Source organism: Pseudorca crassidens, chromosome 8, assembly GCF_039906515.1.
Source record: "Pseudorca crassidens isolate mPseCra1 chromosome 8, mPseCra1.hap1, whole genome shotgun sequence".
NCBI lineage: Eukaryota > Metazoa > Chordata > Mammalia > Artiodactyla > Delphinidae > Pseudorca > Pseudorca crassidens.
Genome location: NC_090303.1, coordinates 74,792,624 through 74,812,605, shown reverse-complemented (window position 1 = coordinate 74,812,605; position 19,982 = coordinate 74,792,624). Strand labels below are relative to the sequence as shown.

The 19,982-nt window shown below is 37.1% G+C and overlaps 1 protein-coding gene across 8 annotated transcripts in view; it reads right to left on the bottom strand.

Annotated features, from left to right (window-relative positions):
- The window catches only part of ST7 (suppression of tumorigenicity 7), a 254,173-nt gene that overhangs the window by 94,452 nt on the left and 139,739 nt on the right, over positions 1 to 19,982 (bottom strand). For all 8 annotated transcript variants that reach the window (XM_067746807.1, XM_067746809.1, XM_067746806.1 and 5 more), the window contains exons 3-4: positions 15,263 to 15,422; positions 528 to 582 (exon numbers count right to left, since the gene is read on the bottom strand). In XM_067746807.1, the coding sequence (XP_067602908.1) occupies positions 528 to 582; positions 15,263 to 15,422 (215 nt within the window). The remainder of the gene's footprint in view (positions 1 to 527; positions 583 to 15,262; positions 15,423 to 19,982) is intronic.

The window sequence follows — 19,982 nt, the reverse complement described above, 5'->3', positions numbered from 1 at the left end:
GAGTACTATTACCAATAATAAAAAAATAATCATCCTAGTCTCCCTTTAGGAAGTATATCAGCAGAAAAAAAGTAAAAAAAATTCTGCTATATTTTTGTCTTAAAATTTTAGTAGCACTAGCTAATGAAAACCTTTCCTAATTAGTATTATGAATAGAGATTTCCCCAAAGCTATGAAAATTCTTATCTGCCTAATTACTCTGCAAAATAAAATTCTAACATTACTTCTGTGGCATCTTTATAACCATGTTCCAGGTAAGCTTCAAAATATTTTGACTACATAGTATATAGTGAAAAGAATAACGTAACAGAAAATCTCTAAAAACCACACATTTTTGTATGTTATCCTAATTCCAATGCTAAAATATTTATAAAATGGAAAAATCAAAACATTTCAGGACAGCATCAAAAAATGGAAGCGCTATACAGACTGTTAAATGACCCCTAAATGAACCTGCAAAAACATTTACTGCTGTCTTTGCTCTCTGAACTAGACCCATTTGTTTCCCAAGCTGTCAAAATGCTTACCGATTATATTCAGCACCCCTAAATAAATTTAGTGGATTTCGCCATACTTTGCATTCTGCAACAAAAAGAAATGTGAAAATGTTACACATAAGTTCACAGACACTACAAGCTAATTAATTCAGCAAAACACCCTTCCTGGCCATTTGATAAGATAATTTTATTCTCTATCCTCTACACGGTAAGCAATGTGGAAAAACTCTGGGTAGTTAATCAGGAAATGTAGCTCAGGCACCAGGACTTTGGAAAGTTTCGTCTAATCTCTCCAGGCCCAAGTTTCCTCATTTGTTAAATCAAGGCACATGCCAAGAGCAGCTAGTTCATAACCTCTATAGTCACTTCAAGAGGTCCAAACAGATTGTATAAATTTATTTCTAAATTATAGGTAGAAGGTATCGGTAGAGGTAAAACTACTTTCTGTCACTCTAAAATATATCTTACAATGACTACCTATATAACAAGCTAAATTTAACCTCCAGAGTACAATATGTAAAGAACCTTAGGGCCTATGCTAATATTGATTTTGTGATAATTCACCAGTGATTCACATTGCTGTAAAGGAGTGGTAAGGAAATTAATACTAAAGTTACCATTATGGTAGAGAGAAATGCTATGAAAATAAATTGTTTTCAAGTACTTTAACATTGTTTACTTATGCAGACACAGGTAATTAATCATCATACTAGTATCATAATGTTAGCATGTAATAATAGATTATACATCTTGTTATACAAGGACCACAGACAGAACCACAGGACTTTAATTTAGAAAAGTCAACCATTAGCTTTTAAGACTGTGTTATAGTAAATGTGTGACTAATAAGCTACAGTTCTCTTAAAACAGTCTATAATTAAGAGTTTCTAATGATTCAGAATGCTACATTTCTTTGAATGAATAATTCTTTATTAGAAAATAAAATCAGTTAACAGTATTTAAGAATCTATGTGTGCTGTCAGCCAAAAAACACACCCAAAGACATAGATACACAAAAGTGAGCAACTATTACAGAAACTGAAAGAACATTAAAGGCCATGGATGATTCATTAAGATTCTACCCTCAATCCACCCATCCATCCATCCATCCATCCATCCATCCAGTATGCATTAACTGAGCACCCAGTGGGTGAAACAAACAAGTAAAACCATCAATTACAATACAGGGTGAAAATGGAGGAAAACATAAAGCACTAGGGGAACACTGTGTAATCTCAATAAATTTTTGTTAAAATAGTGAATGAAAGGTGTACACATAACAGGAAATCATGTTTTTATTTAAAGAAAATAAATTTATCTTTAAGTTAGGGCAGGATCCCACCTGAAATTTACTTAATGTTTGGAAGCAATGGTCCTAAATTTTTTGTCACTTAGCTTAACATGCCACTTAGGAAATGATGTTTGCTCAGTTCAGCAGTTTTGAATTTTGCTCTTGAGAAACTGAGATTCGATGGCTGTCATTTCATATGACACTAATTAGAAAATTATGCTTCCCTTAAGTAAATACTTTTTTTCCAGACATAAAGCTCCTTAGTGGGGTCACTAAAGTACTCCAGATCATGGCTTGAAACAACTGGTGAGCCAAACAACCATGATCTCAGTCCTCATGGCTTTTACAGCACTTAGCTCTTAGGTCCTCACCACTCCCAACCCCTCCTAAGAGGATGTCTTTCAAGATTCCAAGTGCTCTTCTTAAAGCTTCATGAATATTGCTAGGTTTGTATTTAACACGTAATAAACGTGCACACAAATTTGTGTGCAATCATGGTCATTTCAGCATTATTTACAATAAAATAGGATATTTGGGGAGAAGACTCTCCCCCAGCAAATTTCATCTGAAATATCAGTAAAAAGGTTACGGCAAATACTTTGTCTCCAACAAATATATTGCCTGGAAGGATAAGTGCCATTCAAATATCAATTGACAAATTATAAAGAAAATTGTCTTCAATTAAAATTTTAACTCTATTATACATTAGATACAAATGAAATTATTTCTAAATAAAAATAACTCCAAATAGAAATGGTATGTATACCTAAAGTATTACTGAGCAGTATCTAAAAATGCCATCTTTACTTAGGAACTGCCATGATATAGCCAGCAGGGGGTGCTGCAAACATTTTGAAATATTGTTTTTATGACTTCTACTAGAGAACTGAACTTTAAAAAAAAAAACATTGTTAATATCAATGTCATACATCTGGTCTGTATTCAGTTTCTTCAGCTATTCCTGAAACTTAGAAATGAGTACCTAAGTAAAAGTAACAGATGTAAAATGTTCTGAATGAGAAAAAACATGTGATGAAGAAATATATAAGAAATGTCTTCTTGAGCTATATCCTTCAAGTTGAGGGTGCAGAGCAGGTACAATTTTCTTTTAAGAAATAAGCAATGTAGAGGTCGAATAAGAACACATGTAAAAAATTTCACTTCAAATTAGGTCATAGCTACATTAATTTCCTCTTTGCTGCTTTGTTTCATAATTTTATCTTTACTATGAAAACTCTCTTGGTCTGGAATCACTCTAGGGAACATACCCCATAAATATCAGACTACCTGATGGTTTCATGATATGGACAAAGGTTGTAAATGCCAGAAGTATCATAATATGAAGATTTAAGTCAATAAATTAAACTCAGGTCTCCAGAGGGTAAAAGTTTTTCTACATGAGGTCCAGTTTCTTATCTTACTTGTATCTTTGAGAAGTAAATTTCTTATTTAAGTCTGAATTAAAATTTTACCTCCAAAAGGTATTTTCCATTATCCATCAATATCAACAATTTTAGTACTCTTTAGGAGCACTAAAGGTTGACTGGGACTCATCAAGGACTTGCTAACATCATTAATAGTTCAGTTAAAAATATGCCCTTGATACAATTAACATGTTCTCTCTGATTCCATCTGTAGTAGCCCACAGAGGAGTCTCTACCCATAACTGCTGATAGGAATGTTCAGACCTCACCATGCACATAAGAATGCAATTCAAGAGAAAGAGAAGCAGTAAACATTGGAATAGCGCTTGTTTAGTTCCCAAAGGAACTAAATGGAGAACAGATTCCATTCACCCGTAGGATGACAATAAATTTCTGTGTGGGAGATAACATAAAAAATAATACTTACCACCGTCAAGGACTTATAAAATCATGCTCCAATCTTTTTTTCAGTCTTCCCTCTCACCATTCCCTACCAAAACTTTCCATCTCAGTGATACTTATTTCTTGTACTTTTCATACTCAGTTATTCCTCCAGAATGCCCACCTCATAGGACTGTGGTTTAAACATGTATAGAATGGCTATTATGCATTAGTCCTTGCACGAGGTCCTGGGTCACAAAAAAAAGATACAGTTTATGACCTAGAGGAGCTTATACTGGGTTGGCCAAAAAGTTCATTCAGGTTTTTCCATAACATCTTACGAAAAACCTGAACGAACTTTTTGGCCAACCCAACACATTGGTAGAAAAAGGAAAAGGCCACTGAACCGCTGTATGGCATCCAGACGAAGAAGTTCCTTAGAAGGAATAAATGTACTGAGAGAACCAAAGACTCTCCCTTTGGCACAGTCCTCAAGGAAAAAGAGAACTTAATTCTCAGAAAAACCAAAAGGCTCTAAAGTCCCAGGGCTTTTAATCCCATGGAAGAAAATATTTTTCTACATCCAACCTATTTAACTCTGAAAACCTTTTTTCCCTAAAATTAAAAATATATACATAGAGAGAATCCCCACTCCTAGGACTTTCAAATATATAAGTAACTAATTTATAGCCTAGGAAGATGTATTATACCAAAAAGTTACCACCTCTTCCCAGGATCTGAAACGTAATAATGACGGTAATACTATTACAAAAAGCAGCAACAGCAACTTGTGTCATAGCTATGAGCTTGACTTTCATTGAGCCTTTCTATAAAAAGGCTTAAAGCTCTAGTCATCTAAATTCCTAACATAAGTTAGTGAGGGTCACAGAGTAGGCCCTTTTTATAGAAGTAAAGAGTAAAGCATAGAAAAGCTACATAATTTCCCCACGGTAAAAGTAAATGAGATTAAAGTCTGGTATCCAGACTGCCTAACAAGTATCCACAATATACAACAGCCCTGTTACCTGCAACATGATATTTTAAAAATCATGTGACTTCATCAATTAAATCTTCTACTAGAGGAACAGTTTTGAAAACTCCTCTGGGGAAATGTTAGGCACTTTGAAACAATACTTTTAAACATTTTAGTTCCAAAGTACAACAGAGAAGGGCCCTAACTAATGTTTTCTCCGATATATTATGACAATCAAGATTAACCCCAAGCCAGTCAATTTCTGACATGTGATTCTGCATATATTAGCTTTGCTATCTCAGAAATGACTACCCAATTCTCTACGTCATACAGGTTGATCTTAAGCAATCATTAAGAGTAACAAAATATCCATTTTCTTTTTTTAAGTCTTTATTGAATTTGTTACAGTATTACTTCTGTTTTATGTTTTGGTTTTTTGGCCTTGAGGCATGTGGGTTCTCAGCTCCCCGACCAGGGATTGAACCTGCACCCACTGTATTAGAAGGCTAAGTCTTAACTGCTGGACAGCCAGGGAAGTCCCCCATTTTCTTAATAACTAAGCTTTAACTGTTTTCATAACCTTTTGAAATAATTAGTTTGAAAAGATTACTAGAAGTAAAGGCACAAAGTAATATGTAGGTAGCTTTCAATTCAACAAATATATTACTCTCTCAAATTCCCTTCTGGAATGAGAAAAGGTGTAAATAATTATGAGTTTTAAGACCATTTTTATTGATCTACTTTATTCAAGATAGTGTACAAATTTCTTCAAGAATATTGCTAAATGGCTAAATCTCTGTCTCTCATACATTTCTCATTGGTCATTTCTGACCTAAGTCAATCAACTCTACCAAATAACGTGAAAATTGTGAAATAAGTTTATTAAATAAATGTTCACCAGGGGACAAAAGTGTTTTTGAGGCATTTTCACCATTCATCTGGAGAGCTAATCTATGCTAGAACACAAATTTTAGTGGCAAAAAATTTTAAAAGACGTAATAAGCACTGGCTAAGAGAATCATTTTCAACTCATAAATAGATTTTGGCAAGTATAAACTGAGTTTCCCCTGATTGAGACTATTAGAGAGCAACTCTAAAGGTCCTGGACATGCAGCAATGAAATTTGCTGACAGATATATTTGAAATGCAAGCTCTGAAAGGCCTGGTCTTAGGATATATCTTTACAAGCTACCTGAGTTTCTTCAATCTCCACTGCTTTTCTTTAAATTATTACCTGTATTTAATTAGTGCCTGAATTGCCTCTAGTAATGTAATGAACCTTAACTTAGAATCCCAGGAGAAATTCTTATTAAAAGTTTTACATAAAAATGTATATGAGCTCACGAAATATGCTGAGGAGGCGAAGTAAGAGTGTCAGAGGACGCCAGCCCACCGAGGCCCTGATACTGGGGTTGGGAGACTGGGGTTCAGACTGGACGCAGCACCCCTGCCTTCCAACACCACCGACAGGCGGGGAGGAGAGGCGAGGGGCCCCGGGCAGAACAAGAAGGGCGGCCCAGTTCGCCATGAATGTCCATCCGTTGTCTGACACAGCTTGGGCCCGGCCCCGGCGAGCCAGACATCACCACATCCATCGATCGACATCAAAGATAGAGAGATGTTTGCCATCTACGGTGGAACTGAAGATAAGAAAGACGATCAAAGGAAGAAGAGGACTTCAGGAAAAGCCAGTAAAGAGTGCTGAGAGGAGAAGACTGAGGCACAGAGGTGGAATCTTTCACCTGCAGTCACACAGCTGCCGTGTGGCTGACAGGGTCTTGGCACTCTGGCCAGTGTCAGGCCTGAGCCTCTGAGGTGGGAGAGCCGAGTTCAGGATATTGGTCTACCAGAGGCCTCCCAGCCCCACATAATATCAAATGGCGAAAGCTCTCCCAGGGATCTCCATCTCAACACCAACACCCAGCTCCACTCAACGACCAGCAAGCTATAGTGCTGGACATGCTATGCCAAACAACGAGCAAGACAGGAACACAACCCGACCCATTAGCTGAGAGCTGCCTAAAATCGTAAGTACACAGACACCCCAAAACACACCACCAGACGTGGTCCTGCCCACCAGAAAGACAAGATCCAGCCTCATCCACCAGAACACAGGCACCAGTCCCCTCCACCAGGAAGCCTACACAACCCACTGAACCAACTTTAGCCACTGGGGACAGACACCAAAAACAACAGGAACTACAAACCTGCAGCCTGCGAAAAGGAGACCCCAAACACAGTAAGTTAAGCAAAATGAGAAGACAGAGAAATACACAGCAGATGAAGGAGCAAGATAAAAACCCACCAGACCTAACAAATGAAGAGGAAATAGGCAGTGTACCTGAAAAAGAATTCAGAGTAATGATAATAAAGATGATCTAAAATCTTGGAAATAGAATTGAGAAAATATAAGAAATGTTTAATAAGGACCTAGAAGAACTAAAGAGCAAACAAACAATGATGAACAACAAAATAAATGAAATTAAAAATTCTCTAGAAGGAATCAATAGCAGAATAATTGAGGCAAAAGAACAGATACACGACCTGGAGGATAAAATAGTGGAAATAACTACCACAGACAAAAATAAAGAAAAAAGAATGAAAAGAATTGAGAAGAGTCTCAGAGACCTCTTGGACAACAATAAATGCACCAACATTTGAATTATAGGGGTCCCAGAAGAAGAAGAGAAAAAGAAAGGGAATGAGGAAATATTTGAAGAGATTATAGTTGAAAACTTCCCTAACATGGGAAAGGAAACAGTTAATCAAGTCCAGGAAGTGCAGAGTCCCATACAGGATAAATCCAAGGAGAAACATGCCAAGACACATATTAATCAAACTATCAAAAATTAAATACAAAGAAAAAAATATTAAAAGCAGCAAGGGAAAAGGAACAAATAACATACAAGGGAATCGCCATAAGGTAGACGGCTGATCTTTCAGCAGAAACTCTGCAAGCCAGAAGGGAGTGGCAGGACATATTTAAAGTGATGAAAGGGAAAAACCTACAACCAAGATTACTCTACCCAGCGAGGATCTCATTCAGATTCGACGGAAAAATTAAAACAGTACATGATGATTAAGGGATCAATCCAAGAAGAAGATATAACAATTGTAAATATTTACGCAGCCAACATAAAAGCACCTCAATACATAAGGCAAATGCTAATAGCCATAAAAGGGGAAATCAACAGTAACACAATCATAGTAGGAGACTTTAACCCCCCACTTTCACCAATGAACAGATCACCCAAAATGAAAATAAATAAGGAAACACAAGCTTTAAATGATACATTAAACAAGATAGACTTAATTGATATTTATAGGACATTCCATCCCAAAACAACAGAATACACTTCCTTCTCAAGTGCTCATGGAAATTCTCCAGGATAGACCATATCTTGGGTCACAAATCAAGCCTTGGTAAATTTAAGAAAATTAAAATCGTATCAAGTATCTTTTCTGACCACAACGCTATGAGACTAGATATCAATTAAAGGAAAACAATCTGTAAAAAATCCAAACACATAGAGGCTAAACAATACACTACTAAATAACCAAGAGATCAGTGAAGAAATCAAAGAGGGAATCAAAAAACACCTAGAGACAAATGACAATGAAAACAAGACAACCCAAAACTTATGGGATACAGCAAAAGCAGTTCTAAGAGGGAAGTTTATATCAATACAATCCTACCTCAAGAAACAAGAAACATCTCACATAAACAACCTAATCTTACACTTAAAGCAATTAGAGAAAGAAGAACAAAAAAACCCCAAAGTTAGCAGAAGGAGAGAAATCATAAAGATCAGATCAGAAGTAAATGAAAAAAAAATGAAGGAATACCAAAATACCAAAGATCAATAAAACTAAAAGCTGGTTCTTTGAGAAGATAAGCAAAACTGATAAACCATTAGCCAGACTCATCAAATAAAAAAGGGAGAAGACACAAATCAATAGAATTAGAAATGAAAAAGGAGAAGTAACAACTGACACTGCAGAAATACAAAGGATCACGAGAGATTACTACAAGTAACTGTATGCCAATAAAATGGACAACCTGGAAGAAATGGACAAATTCTTAGAAAAGCACAACCTTCCGAGACTGAACCAGGAAGAAATAGAAAATATAAACAGACCAATCACAGGCACTGATATTGAAACTGTGATTAAAAATCTTCCAACAAACAAAAGCCCAGGACCAGATGGCTTCACAGGAAATTCTGTCAAACATTTAGAGAAGAGCTAACGACTATCCTTCTGAAACTCTTCCAAAATACAGTAGAGGGAGGAGCACTCCCAAACTCATTCTACGAGGCCACCATCACCCCGATACCAAAACCAGACAAAGATATCACAAAAAAAGAAAACTATAGGCCAATATCACTGATGAACATAGATGCAAATATCCTCAACAAAATACTAGGAAACAGAATCCAACAGCACATTAAAAGGATCACACACCACGATCAAGTGGGATTTATGTCAGGAATGCAGGGATTCTTCAATATATGCAAATCAATTAATGTAATACACCATATTAACAAATTGAAGGAGAAAAACCATATGATCGTCTCAATAGATGCAGAAAAAGCTTTTGACAAAATTCAACACCCATTTATGATAAAAACTCTACAGAAAGTGGGCATGGAGGGAACATACCTAAACACAATAAAGGCCATATATAACAAACCCACAGACAATATCGTTCTCAATGTTGAAAAATTGAAACGATTTCCACTAAGATCAGGAATAAGACAAGGTTGCCCACTCTCACCACTCTTATTCAACATAGTTTTGGAAGTTTTAGCCACAGTAATCAGAAAAGAAAAAGAAATAAAAGGAATCCAACTCAGAAAAGAAGAATCAAAACTGTCACTGTTTGCAGATGACATGACACTATACATAGAGAATCCTAGAGATGCCACCAGAAAACTACTAGAGCTAATCATTAAATCTGGTAAGGTTGCAGGATACAAAATTAATGCACTTCTGAAATCTCTTGCATTCCTATACACTAATGATGAAAAATATGAAAGAGAAATTAAGGAAACACTCCCATTTACCATTGCAACAAAAAGAGTAAAATACCTAGGAATAAACCTACTAAAGGAGACAAAAGACCTGTATGCAGAAAACTATGAGACCCTGATGGAAAAAATTAAAGATGATACAAACAGTGAATATGACTCTATTACCCAAAGCAATCTACAGATTCAGCACAACCCCTATCAAACTACCAATGGCATTTTTCACAGAATTAGAACAAAGAATTTCACAATTTGTATGGAAACACAAAAGACCCCGAATAAGCCAAAGCAATCCTGAGAAAGAAAAACAGAGCTGGAGGAATCAGGCTCTCTGGCTTCAGACTATACTACAAAGCTACAGTCATCAAGACAGTATGGTACTGCCACAGAAACAGAAATATAGATCAACGGAATAGGATGGAAAGCCCAGAGATAAACCCACGCACATATGGTCACCTTATTTTTGATAAAGGAGGCAAGAATATACAATGGAGAAAAGATGGCCCTTCAATTAAGTGGTTCTAGGAAAACTGGACAGCTACATGTAAGAGAATGAAATTAGAACACTCCCTAACACCATACACAAAAATAAACTCAAAATAGATTAAAGACCTAAATGTAAGGCCAGACACTATAAAACTCTTAGAGGAAAACATAGGCAGAACATTCTATCATGTAAATCATAGCAAGATCCTTTTTGACCCACCTCCTAGAGAAATGGAAATAAAAATAAACAAATGGGACCTAATGAAACTTCAAAGCTTTTGCACAGTAAAGGAAGCCATAAATAAGACAAAAAGACAACCCCCATAATGGGAGAAAATATTTGCAAATGAAGCAACTGACAAAGGTTTAATCTCCAAAATATATAAGCAGCTCAAGCAGCTCAATATCAAAAAAACAAACTACTCAATCCAACAATGGGTAGAAAACCTAAATAGACATTTCTCCAAAGAAGATACACAAAGTGCCAACAAACACATGAAAGGATGCTCAACATCACTAATCATTAGAGAAATGCAAATCAAAATTACACTGCGGTATCAGCTCACACCACTCAGAATGCCCATCATCAAAAAACCTACAAACAATAAATGCTGGAGAGGGTGTGGAGAAAAGGGAACCCTCTTGCACTGTTGGTAGGAATGTAAATTGATACAGTCACTATGGAGAACAGTATGGAGGTTCCTTAAAATACTAAAAATAGAACTACCATATGACCCAGCAATCCCACTACTGGGCATGTACCCTGAAAAAACCATAATTCAAAGAGTCATGTACCACAATGTTCATTGCAGCTCTATTTACAATAGCCAGGACATGGGAGCAACCTAAGTGTGCATCGGCAGATGAATGGATAAAGAAGATGTGGCACACATATACAATGGAATATTACTCAGCCATAAAGAGAAACGAAATAGAGTTATTTGTAGTGAGGTGGATGGACGTAGAGTCTGTCATAGAGAGTGAAGTAAGTCAGAAAGAGAAAAACAAATACCGTATGCTAACACATATATATGGAATCTAAAAAAAAAAAAAAAAGGTTCTGAGGAACCTAGTGGCAGGACAGGAATAAAGACGCAAACGTAGAGAATGGACTTGAGGACATGGGGAGCGGGAAGGGTAAGTTGGGACAAAGTGAGAGAGTAGCATGGACATATATACACTACGAAATGTAAAATAGATAGCTAGTGGGAAGTAGCCACATAGCACAGGGATATCAGCTCGGTGCTCTGTAACCACCTAGAGGGGTGGGATAGGGAGGGTGGGAGGGAGACGCAAGACGGAGGAGATATGGGGATATATGTATACATATAGCTGATTCACTTTGTTATACAGCAGCAACTAACACAACATTGTAAAGTAATTATATTCCTATAAAGATGTTAAAAATGTATATGATATATATTTATCTTATATAGAGATTAAAATGAGATGATTTGCAACAGGAAACCAAGTGACTATAACCAGAGTTTGTCTAAAGATCCAGTTCTATGCAAGATGCTATTAAAGTGTCTCAGGGAATTTAACCTTGACTTTGACAAGCATACTTCTAATGTGATGGAACACTCTGCACTTTTGTAAATATCTTGAAGAAGGTGAACACTGCAAACCTTTGTCTTTATGACATCTTATTTGAGAACAGGGCAAATTATCAAACAGATTTTCCCATGAACCCAAATTCAGAATGTTACTGGACCCTGAGAATCCCTTCCCTTAAGACAGGGAGAAGTTGGACACATTTTAAATCCTTGTGCATCATCAGTTCATAAATTAAGCTGAATTAAGAAATGGCAGCAGGAAACATGATGACATAGAAAATATATCAGCAGCGTTTATCAGAAACTGTATATTTGTGAGAAAAATAGCAGTTTAGCTCCCAAATAAATCGAGATAAGTGAAATGTTCATAAATGTTAACCTAAACCAGACAATCTGAAATTTGGCTAGATTAAGAAGCTGTGGGACTTCCCTGGTGTTCCAGTGGCTGAGAATCCGTCTTGCAATGCAGGGGATGCTGGTTCCATCCCTGGTCGGGGAACTAAGATTCCCACATGCTGCGGGACAACTAAGCCTGCGCACCACAACTAGAGAGCCCGTGAACCACAACTACAGAGCCCGCGTGCCACAGCTACAGAGGCCAAGAGCTTTGGAGCCCACGCGACACAACTAGAGAGGAGCCCGTGCACCGCAACAAAAAATCCCACGTGCCGCAAATAAGACCTGACACAGCAAGTAAATAAATATTTTTTTTAAAAAGAAGCTGTATAATTAACTACATTTCTCTTCTGGCCCACAGATAAAGATCAATGCAAGTTTTGAGAGGGTCTGCACTCAGGCCAATTTGCACAAATCCAAATGTTAAACAATATATGAATAGTCTCCTGTAACAATTACAACTTTCTCCCTTCCCATTTCTCCACCCCAAATTATTCTTAGGTAGGCCAGGTCTTTCAGCTTTTAATCAAAACAAATGATTCTTTAAAGAAAGAGCTACACTATGAGTTTTCATATAGTCCAATGTTTATAACTAGTATTTTCTGTCTGTTTTTAAATTTTTCAATGATTTTTTTCAAATAAGAAATGCCATTTAACTGCCTTTGCAAATGTCCATGGGACTTGGTTAGCCACGTTTTATTTCACGTAAGATTCAGCAAAGAGCTGTCTTATGATGCTTCTTTTATTAAGGCAATAGTCATTTTATCTTTATTAAGGCAATATAAATTTTAAAACAAATTCCTCTATTTTAATAAAATGTATTGATTACCCTCAGCTTTGGACCTTCTTTTTCCTTTATACTTAGCTGAAACTAGACTATGAAATAGAAAGTGATTAAGGGTAGAGATAAACAGAGACAGTGTACTTTTATAGCATTTTTCTTATTCAAAAATAAAAATCACCACAAGAAAAGAGAAGTGGGAAATGGTATTAATCCCATGGTACCTGGCACTTCCATACCAACACACATGTTTGTTGAGCTGAGTTAGCCAAATATTAGAAACCCAGATGTCAAGGAGAAGTAGGCAGATTGAGCCCTAAATATACTTGGACAAGATAATTTCCATTTTCCTAAATCTAATTATTTGAACACTGTTATGAGATCAGATCATAAACGCTATATCTGTTACAGGAAATGAATGGAAATACTGCATGCATAGTAGTAGACAGTCAGCAAATACTAGTGAAATTGAATTAATAATAATATTCAAAAGCTTAGTCTTAGCAGGGTAAAAACTCAGTACAAATAAAATTGGGAAGTTCCATGATCATCATTGTCGAATGTATTTTTATAAAGGACTGAGATTCTCCCTTTAAAAACTGCTGTACCGGCACTAAGAATAGCATCAAGATTTATATAATGCATAAGGCTTATTCAAGGCATCCACAGAGAGTCAGCAAAGTAACAGCAACAATAAGGAGAGTATGAACTCTTCGTCGCATTAAGGAATGATGTTAAATTGGGCAGAGCGAGAATTTTAATGAAAATAAAAATGTACTCACAATAAAAAATGTCCTTAAATGAGGTTGCTTTCTGTTTTCAATCTGTTAATTTTCTACAATGTTCTGTGACATACAAAGACTGTAGTAAATCAGATCAGACAAGAGCACATTTAATCTGTAGGGTCTTCCAACATATGCAAAGTGAGGCAATTATCCATAGTGACAATGACTGAATGATCAAGACTCCTCATTAGAATAATATGCCACGTGTGTTAGAGTACCTGGTTGAAGTAATATTTCACTTTGCTCAGATCTCTGTTTCTTCCACAAAGCAGATGCGTTTATAAAGTCCCAGACAATTTTGTTACCTGAGTGGCACCATCTCTCACATGTGTACCCTTTAGAATGAAATAAATGTGTACTCAGAGGTACCCACTACCACTCATGGCCGGCTGGCAAAGGTTCTATTATATTAAAAGAGCACTGAATCAACATCAGGAATAAAATATATATACAATGCTCCTTGATGCCTATCACCTGGCTAGACAGTTATGAAATATGAACTGAGTTATTCTAGGGAGGAAAGAAAAAAGATCTAACTTAGTTCTTTAATCTCTCCCTCTTCATCCTTCAAGTCTCAGAAGTGGTACTCTCTCCTTCAAGAAGCAAACTTCTTCCCCCAGTTTGGATCGGGAAGCCCTCCCTTGTACTCCAAAGTATTGCATGTTTCCCTCATATAATCAGAGCACTTAACACTCTGTCTCCCTTCAGTAGACACAGGAGTTCAATGGGGACAAGGACTTCGACATTTTTTAAAATCATAATATTCATAAGAACCTGTATAAGGCCAAGTCCATGTTAGAGAGTTAGGAAATGTTTACTGAGGTGATGAAGAGACCAAGCTAGGAAATTACATTCGTCCCTCTTCTTTCATGAGTAGAGAAATTACAGGCCATGTATGCCCTCATTCATTCATTCACTGAGTTTCAGTGATATAGTAGACACTATGCAAAATGCTAGAGATATTACAGTAAAGCAGTAAGCTTAAAAATTTCAGTACAATTTAATAAATGTTGCTAAAGGTAAAAATATATGAGTCAACAAAGGTGGAGAAATATTGTACAGCTTATCAGAGAGGGCTTCCCAGGAGGTCACATTTGAGTTGGGTTGTGAAAGATGAGCAAGCACGGAAGAGGGAAGACAGACTTCTGGGCAGAGGGTCATGAGAAAACATGGCCCGTTCAAGAAATGACAGAAACCAAGGTTGGCAAGATAGAAGCAGCTTATGCTGTGCTAAGTAATCTGGAATCTGGGCTTTATCTTTAGTGGAATGGGAACCAACCAAGACTTTTAAGCAGAGGAGTGATGTTATCAGATCTAGTTAGACATAAGGTTCTACAGTTAGCATGGAAGAGAATGGATACATTTAATGAAGTTTGAGGGACTAAGGACAAGGAGGTGGAGACTCAGGTGGGAACCACTGACCTAAATGATCATTAGCTAAATCAAATGGAAGAGAAAGTAAAATTAAACAAGATGAACATTTCCTTTCCCTGGGATGCTTATACTCTACTTCTCTTGTAGAAGTTGTCAAATTCTTGGGAAAATAAATCGTACTTTTCTTTGAAGTCTAATCTTTAAATAACAACATTCTTCTTGTCTTATAGTCATAATAATTTAGTAAGAGTAAGTAAATAATGTTGCAGACTGAAGGACTTTCCATACCTGAGACGCTTTGCCTGTTGGAATCTGAGTCCCCATTACTGGAGTTAGAATTGTTGGAGGAGTTGTTGTCAACCCCTCCCAGAAGGGGGCGCAAGTGGCTTACTGAGACTTGTTCAATGAATGATGTTCCATATTTGCGAAAATACCACCATTCAAATATCTAGAACAGAAAGATAATAAGCGTGATTAGGGTCCTTGTTACCAGCTATGATTTTGTACATGCCCATAACTGTGTTGCACTTACTAATTATACCCACCTTAAACACTGGTTTAAACATTTTTATTCCAAAAAAATGGTTTATTTCTAAAAATTAAGAAGTTTGATAAAAGTAAATACCAATTACATTTTAACTTCTCAATGATGTTTTTTCCACTTAATACTGGTTTTTAAGGAAAATTTATAGCTACAATCCTGGTGAAAGAACATTGTTAAGAGCTGCTCATTATTTTCCTCCAAATTTACATAATATTCTGATAATAAAATCACCATAGCTAAAAAACAATTCCAGAAATGAATACCAACAAGCCAGTTTTAGAAGTATGGCTTATGAAATATTCCAATTCTTGGCATCTTATATTCTGATAAAGTCATAACTGCATACATTTTTAAGATAGTAAAATTCTGTTTTAAAAAAAGCATCTCCCTAGAGAAATCCGGCTTTACAGAAAGAATAAAAGCCATCCTATTTCATGTATCGAGGGCACCCAACTGCTGAGAGATTCAGTAGCATCCCACCTGCTGAGTGTGCTTTGTAAATGCTAGCATCTGTTGTACACCATTAATGTTTCCTAGCTCACAAGCTTACCAGTTGTTATGTGCTGTTTGCAAGGAAGAAAAGAAATAACTTTCATTAATAGAAGGAAAGAAGCACCGAAGCTCACATGACTAGACTGAAATCAGGGCTCCTGAGCATGGGGAAAGCCAGGCACCTCCCCCAATCTTTTTACCTGCCCCTACCCCCAAAGCCCCTCTGAGCACTTTCCCACCACTGTTTGAAGCTGCTCTCCCCACATCCTTTCCTTGGCTTCCCTGATTTGAGATTTGTTCCTTAAGCAGTCACAAATCACTACACAGAAGAAATTTAAGAATCAACTATATCCCAGAGTCTCCTAGGATAACTATACTATATTTTTGTAATAGAATATGGAAATAACATAGACTTAATTACCTTTATCCTTACTTATTTCATAAAAACAAGATTTTGTTATCTTCTGTGGAATGGACTTCGGGCTATCATTTAAAAATTGATATTTTGCTCTACCAAAAATTTCTTTAAAAGGACAGAAAGAACATCTACAAATGACCAGAAGGAACTGTTAATCAAACCAAATGTTTGCAATCCTATAACAGGAAAACTCGATTTAACTCCAAGGGGTTATTCCTTTTGACTATATGAATTTTCACATGTTAAAACATTTAAGTAATTTGACTGAGAAGACAGGGAGAATACAATATGAAAGCTAAGAACGGATAGGACCAGTCTGTAACATCTGGAATGCTAGGAATAAAAGATCTTGCTTGAAGAAAGCAGAAAGTTCAAGAATGGCAAATTTACTGACCATGGATCTAGAAGGGAATTTGTAACCTCAAGTGAGTTATTTAACCTATTTTAACATCAGTTTTTTCAACTGTAAAGTGGAAATCATATTTGTTATTTACCCTTGAGGGTCCTCAATTTCACACTCATGTAAAACATCTAGATTCAAACCCCACGTAAAAGACCTAGTTCAGTGCCTTCTGCATAGTTGGTTCCCAAAAGCAATAGCAAAGCTATCATTTATTACATCGATGCTGTACATAGTCAGCACACCTCACATACTGCTGTGGTGCATCCCTCTTCTTGCTGGTCTACAATTCAGGATAGTACAGCATCTTGCTACTAAATGGTTGGCTGAGAGCCGTGGTAATCATTGTGAAAAAGGAGACAGCTCACCATTTGGTCCTGACCACCCAAAAAAGATTCATGGCTTTGCCTTTATTAGAAGAGATGGAAGGCTCCAAAGGACCCAGAACAATGGTCACAGAACTGGCAATGGCTCTCAAACACTTGTGCGGTAGAGTTTTCTTTGCCCCAAGTCTTTACTCTGCTTTCTATTTTATGCTGTTAAGGCATCTGCCAGGCCTTCATTCATTCATTTACACAGCACTAAATGCTCCAATCCAGGCATGGGCTGTGCTCCGGGGCCACAGAACACAGATGTAGCCCCTGCTACTACCAGTGCATGCCACAGACCCACAATGCCTCTCACAAGTTGCTCCCATTCACCCCCACCCCCAAAAGAAACCACTTTGGGACTCTTTCAGATTTCTCAGTTTCTCCAGCAGAATCGGAGAACGTCAGCACTAAAAGGGACCCTAAAGGACCCTGAACAGTTTCATTTAGAGATGAGGAATGAGGGCTACATGTCAAGGTGTGGTGACCTGACCAGAGTCACATAGCTAATGAAGTAGCTATTCAGCCTGAAGCCCCAGCTCTTGAGCCACTAATCTTACTAGGGCCCTAAAACAAGACATCTTTTTATAACTCTCTTGCTCATTTAAACAGACAGATGTAGCCTATCGCTTCCCTTTTAAAATCTTCACTTTCAAATGCCCTCCAACTCCACTGTCTCTTTTTGCTTTCTTAGCTATCAAAACTAATCCAGAAGTAGTCTATCAAATGGGACTGGATAATACATCCTAAGGTATAAATGATTCATATTAATGGGGTATTTGCATTATAACAGGAGACAGACCTTCCACCCAGTATTTCTAATGCAAAAATAACAGACCTCAGTAAAGACTGGGTTATTCATGCAGCTGCTTGGGAGGCAAAGGAGGGTCTTCTCAAGCCTGACCTATCAGAGCAGTAGATGGCTTCTTTCCTAACACAGTCCTTTATACTAGTGTCCACAATGCCCTGGGGCTGACACTCTAATATGAATTAAATGAACAACTACTAAAACGAAGTAGGAAAGGACTTGAAGCCTTCTTAAACTTCAAACCAAATCTTCTAATCTGGAGTCTTAGCATAATAATCTGTCCCATATCCTGAAACATGACAGGATTTGGGCCAGAACCTCACAGTATTTTTAAAGAGCTGCACAGATCCAAATGGGCAGATGGTGTTATTTAACACGCACATATTTGGTGTCACTTTGAATTATTCTCCCTGGTGCATAACCTACAGTGTAAATAGCAAAGCTCTCATAAACAAATTTAGATTTTAAAACTAGCCCTTAGACATGCTAGTAGCTTAATGGAGTTGCCACAGTGGAACAAAACAGTTTTTAATCTGACAAATAACCATAAAATTAAAACATAAATTTACACATTTCACAGTTTTTAAAAGTGTAATCTTTCTACCCTAAGAATCATACAGATCAAGTAAGATGAGAACTAAAAAGCATCAAGTAGGTTTGTCATTCAGGAAGTCAACAATGACCCTACCATCTAGTTGAAAGGTAAAGGCCCTAAAATATTTCATAATAGCTGAGTTGTACGTCTTGGTTGGTACTCTTGATTCTCTGGGGCTCAGTTGCATAATGTGTAAAATAAGGTCACTCAGTTAATGTTGGATGGGTGGATGGATGGATGGATGGATGGATGGAAGGATGGATGGTTTAAAGACTGAATGGATAGATGGCTAAAAGGTTGAACGGATGGATGATAAGGGCTGGCCTGGTGATTTAATGGGATATTGTTTAAAACCAATGAAAGGTTTTGTGTACATTTTGTTTGTTATAAAAAAAAGAGAGACCTATACCTATTTGTGGAAGAGGAAAGAATCTAGTAGAAAGAGAGAAACCGAAGTGCAAAAGCGTACAAATGACCAAGAGACATGACACCAGGAGCCCAGGAAGAACATTTACCCTGCCTTAAAAAGGTACCTTACCATTTCTTCCTCTAAAGACGAAAGGGAAGCAGGAATGAACAGAAGAATACATTCTATTTTGGAAAGTAGGGTGTGAGATGAGCTGTTTTACAGGTAAGAAGGCAACAAATGAATAAAATGTAGATGACACTGATCTCAGTGGAGATGCAGGTAAGGGTTATTATCTGAGAATAAAGGAAGCAGGGATGGAATTGGGAATGTGAGGGTCAAAGAAATGGTTTGGATCTATACCTTGCAGGACAGAAGGGCCATACGCTATACTCAGGACCCAGATCATATTTAAAACAAAGATTCATTTGTCAAGAATGCAGTTACCTAGCCTCGTAACCCTCTCCATTACTATATGACAGAAGCAGAGGGGATGATCAAGGAGCAATGGGGCTGTGGGCTGGGAGTGGAGATCCAGGTTTGCAGCTGGCCTAAGGGTGTAAATTTATCTCATCTTCACCTGCAGGGAAGGAACAAAAATCTGGCAAAGGGTTAACAAACAAGGCGCTTCCATCTGTCTAACAGACCTAAAAGCTGAACCTTTCATAAAGATGCCTAGATCCTTCCTATCCAACAAGACCTCCCCTTCTTGAATTGCATGTTCTATATATAAAACACTTCTCTCTCCTGTATCCTATAACATACTCAAAACTGCTTCAAGATTTCCACATAGCAGCACCATTGTAATTCCACAATGTAATTCCATTAAACCCATGGGAAACACAAAGGTGTCACAGCCTGAAACTGGCTATGTGTTTCCCAAGGATTAAAATAGATGATGATATCACAGGATAGATACAGCAATGGTGGAGACTGAAGAGGAAATACGAAACTCTGGCAGTCTACTCCCAAATAGA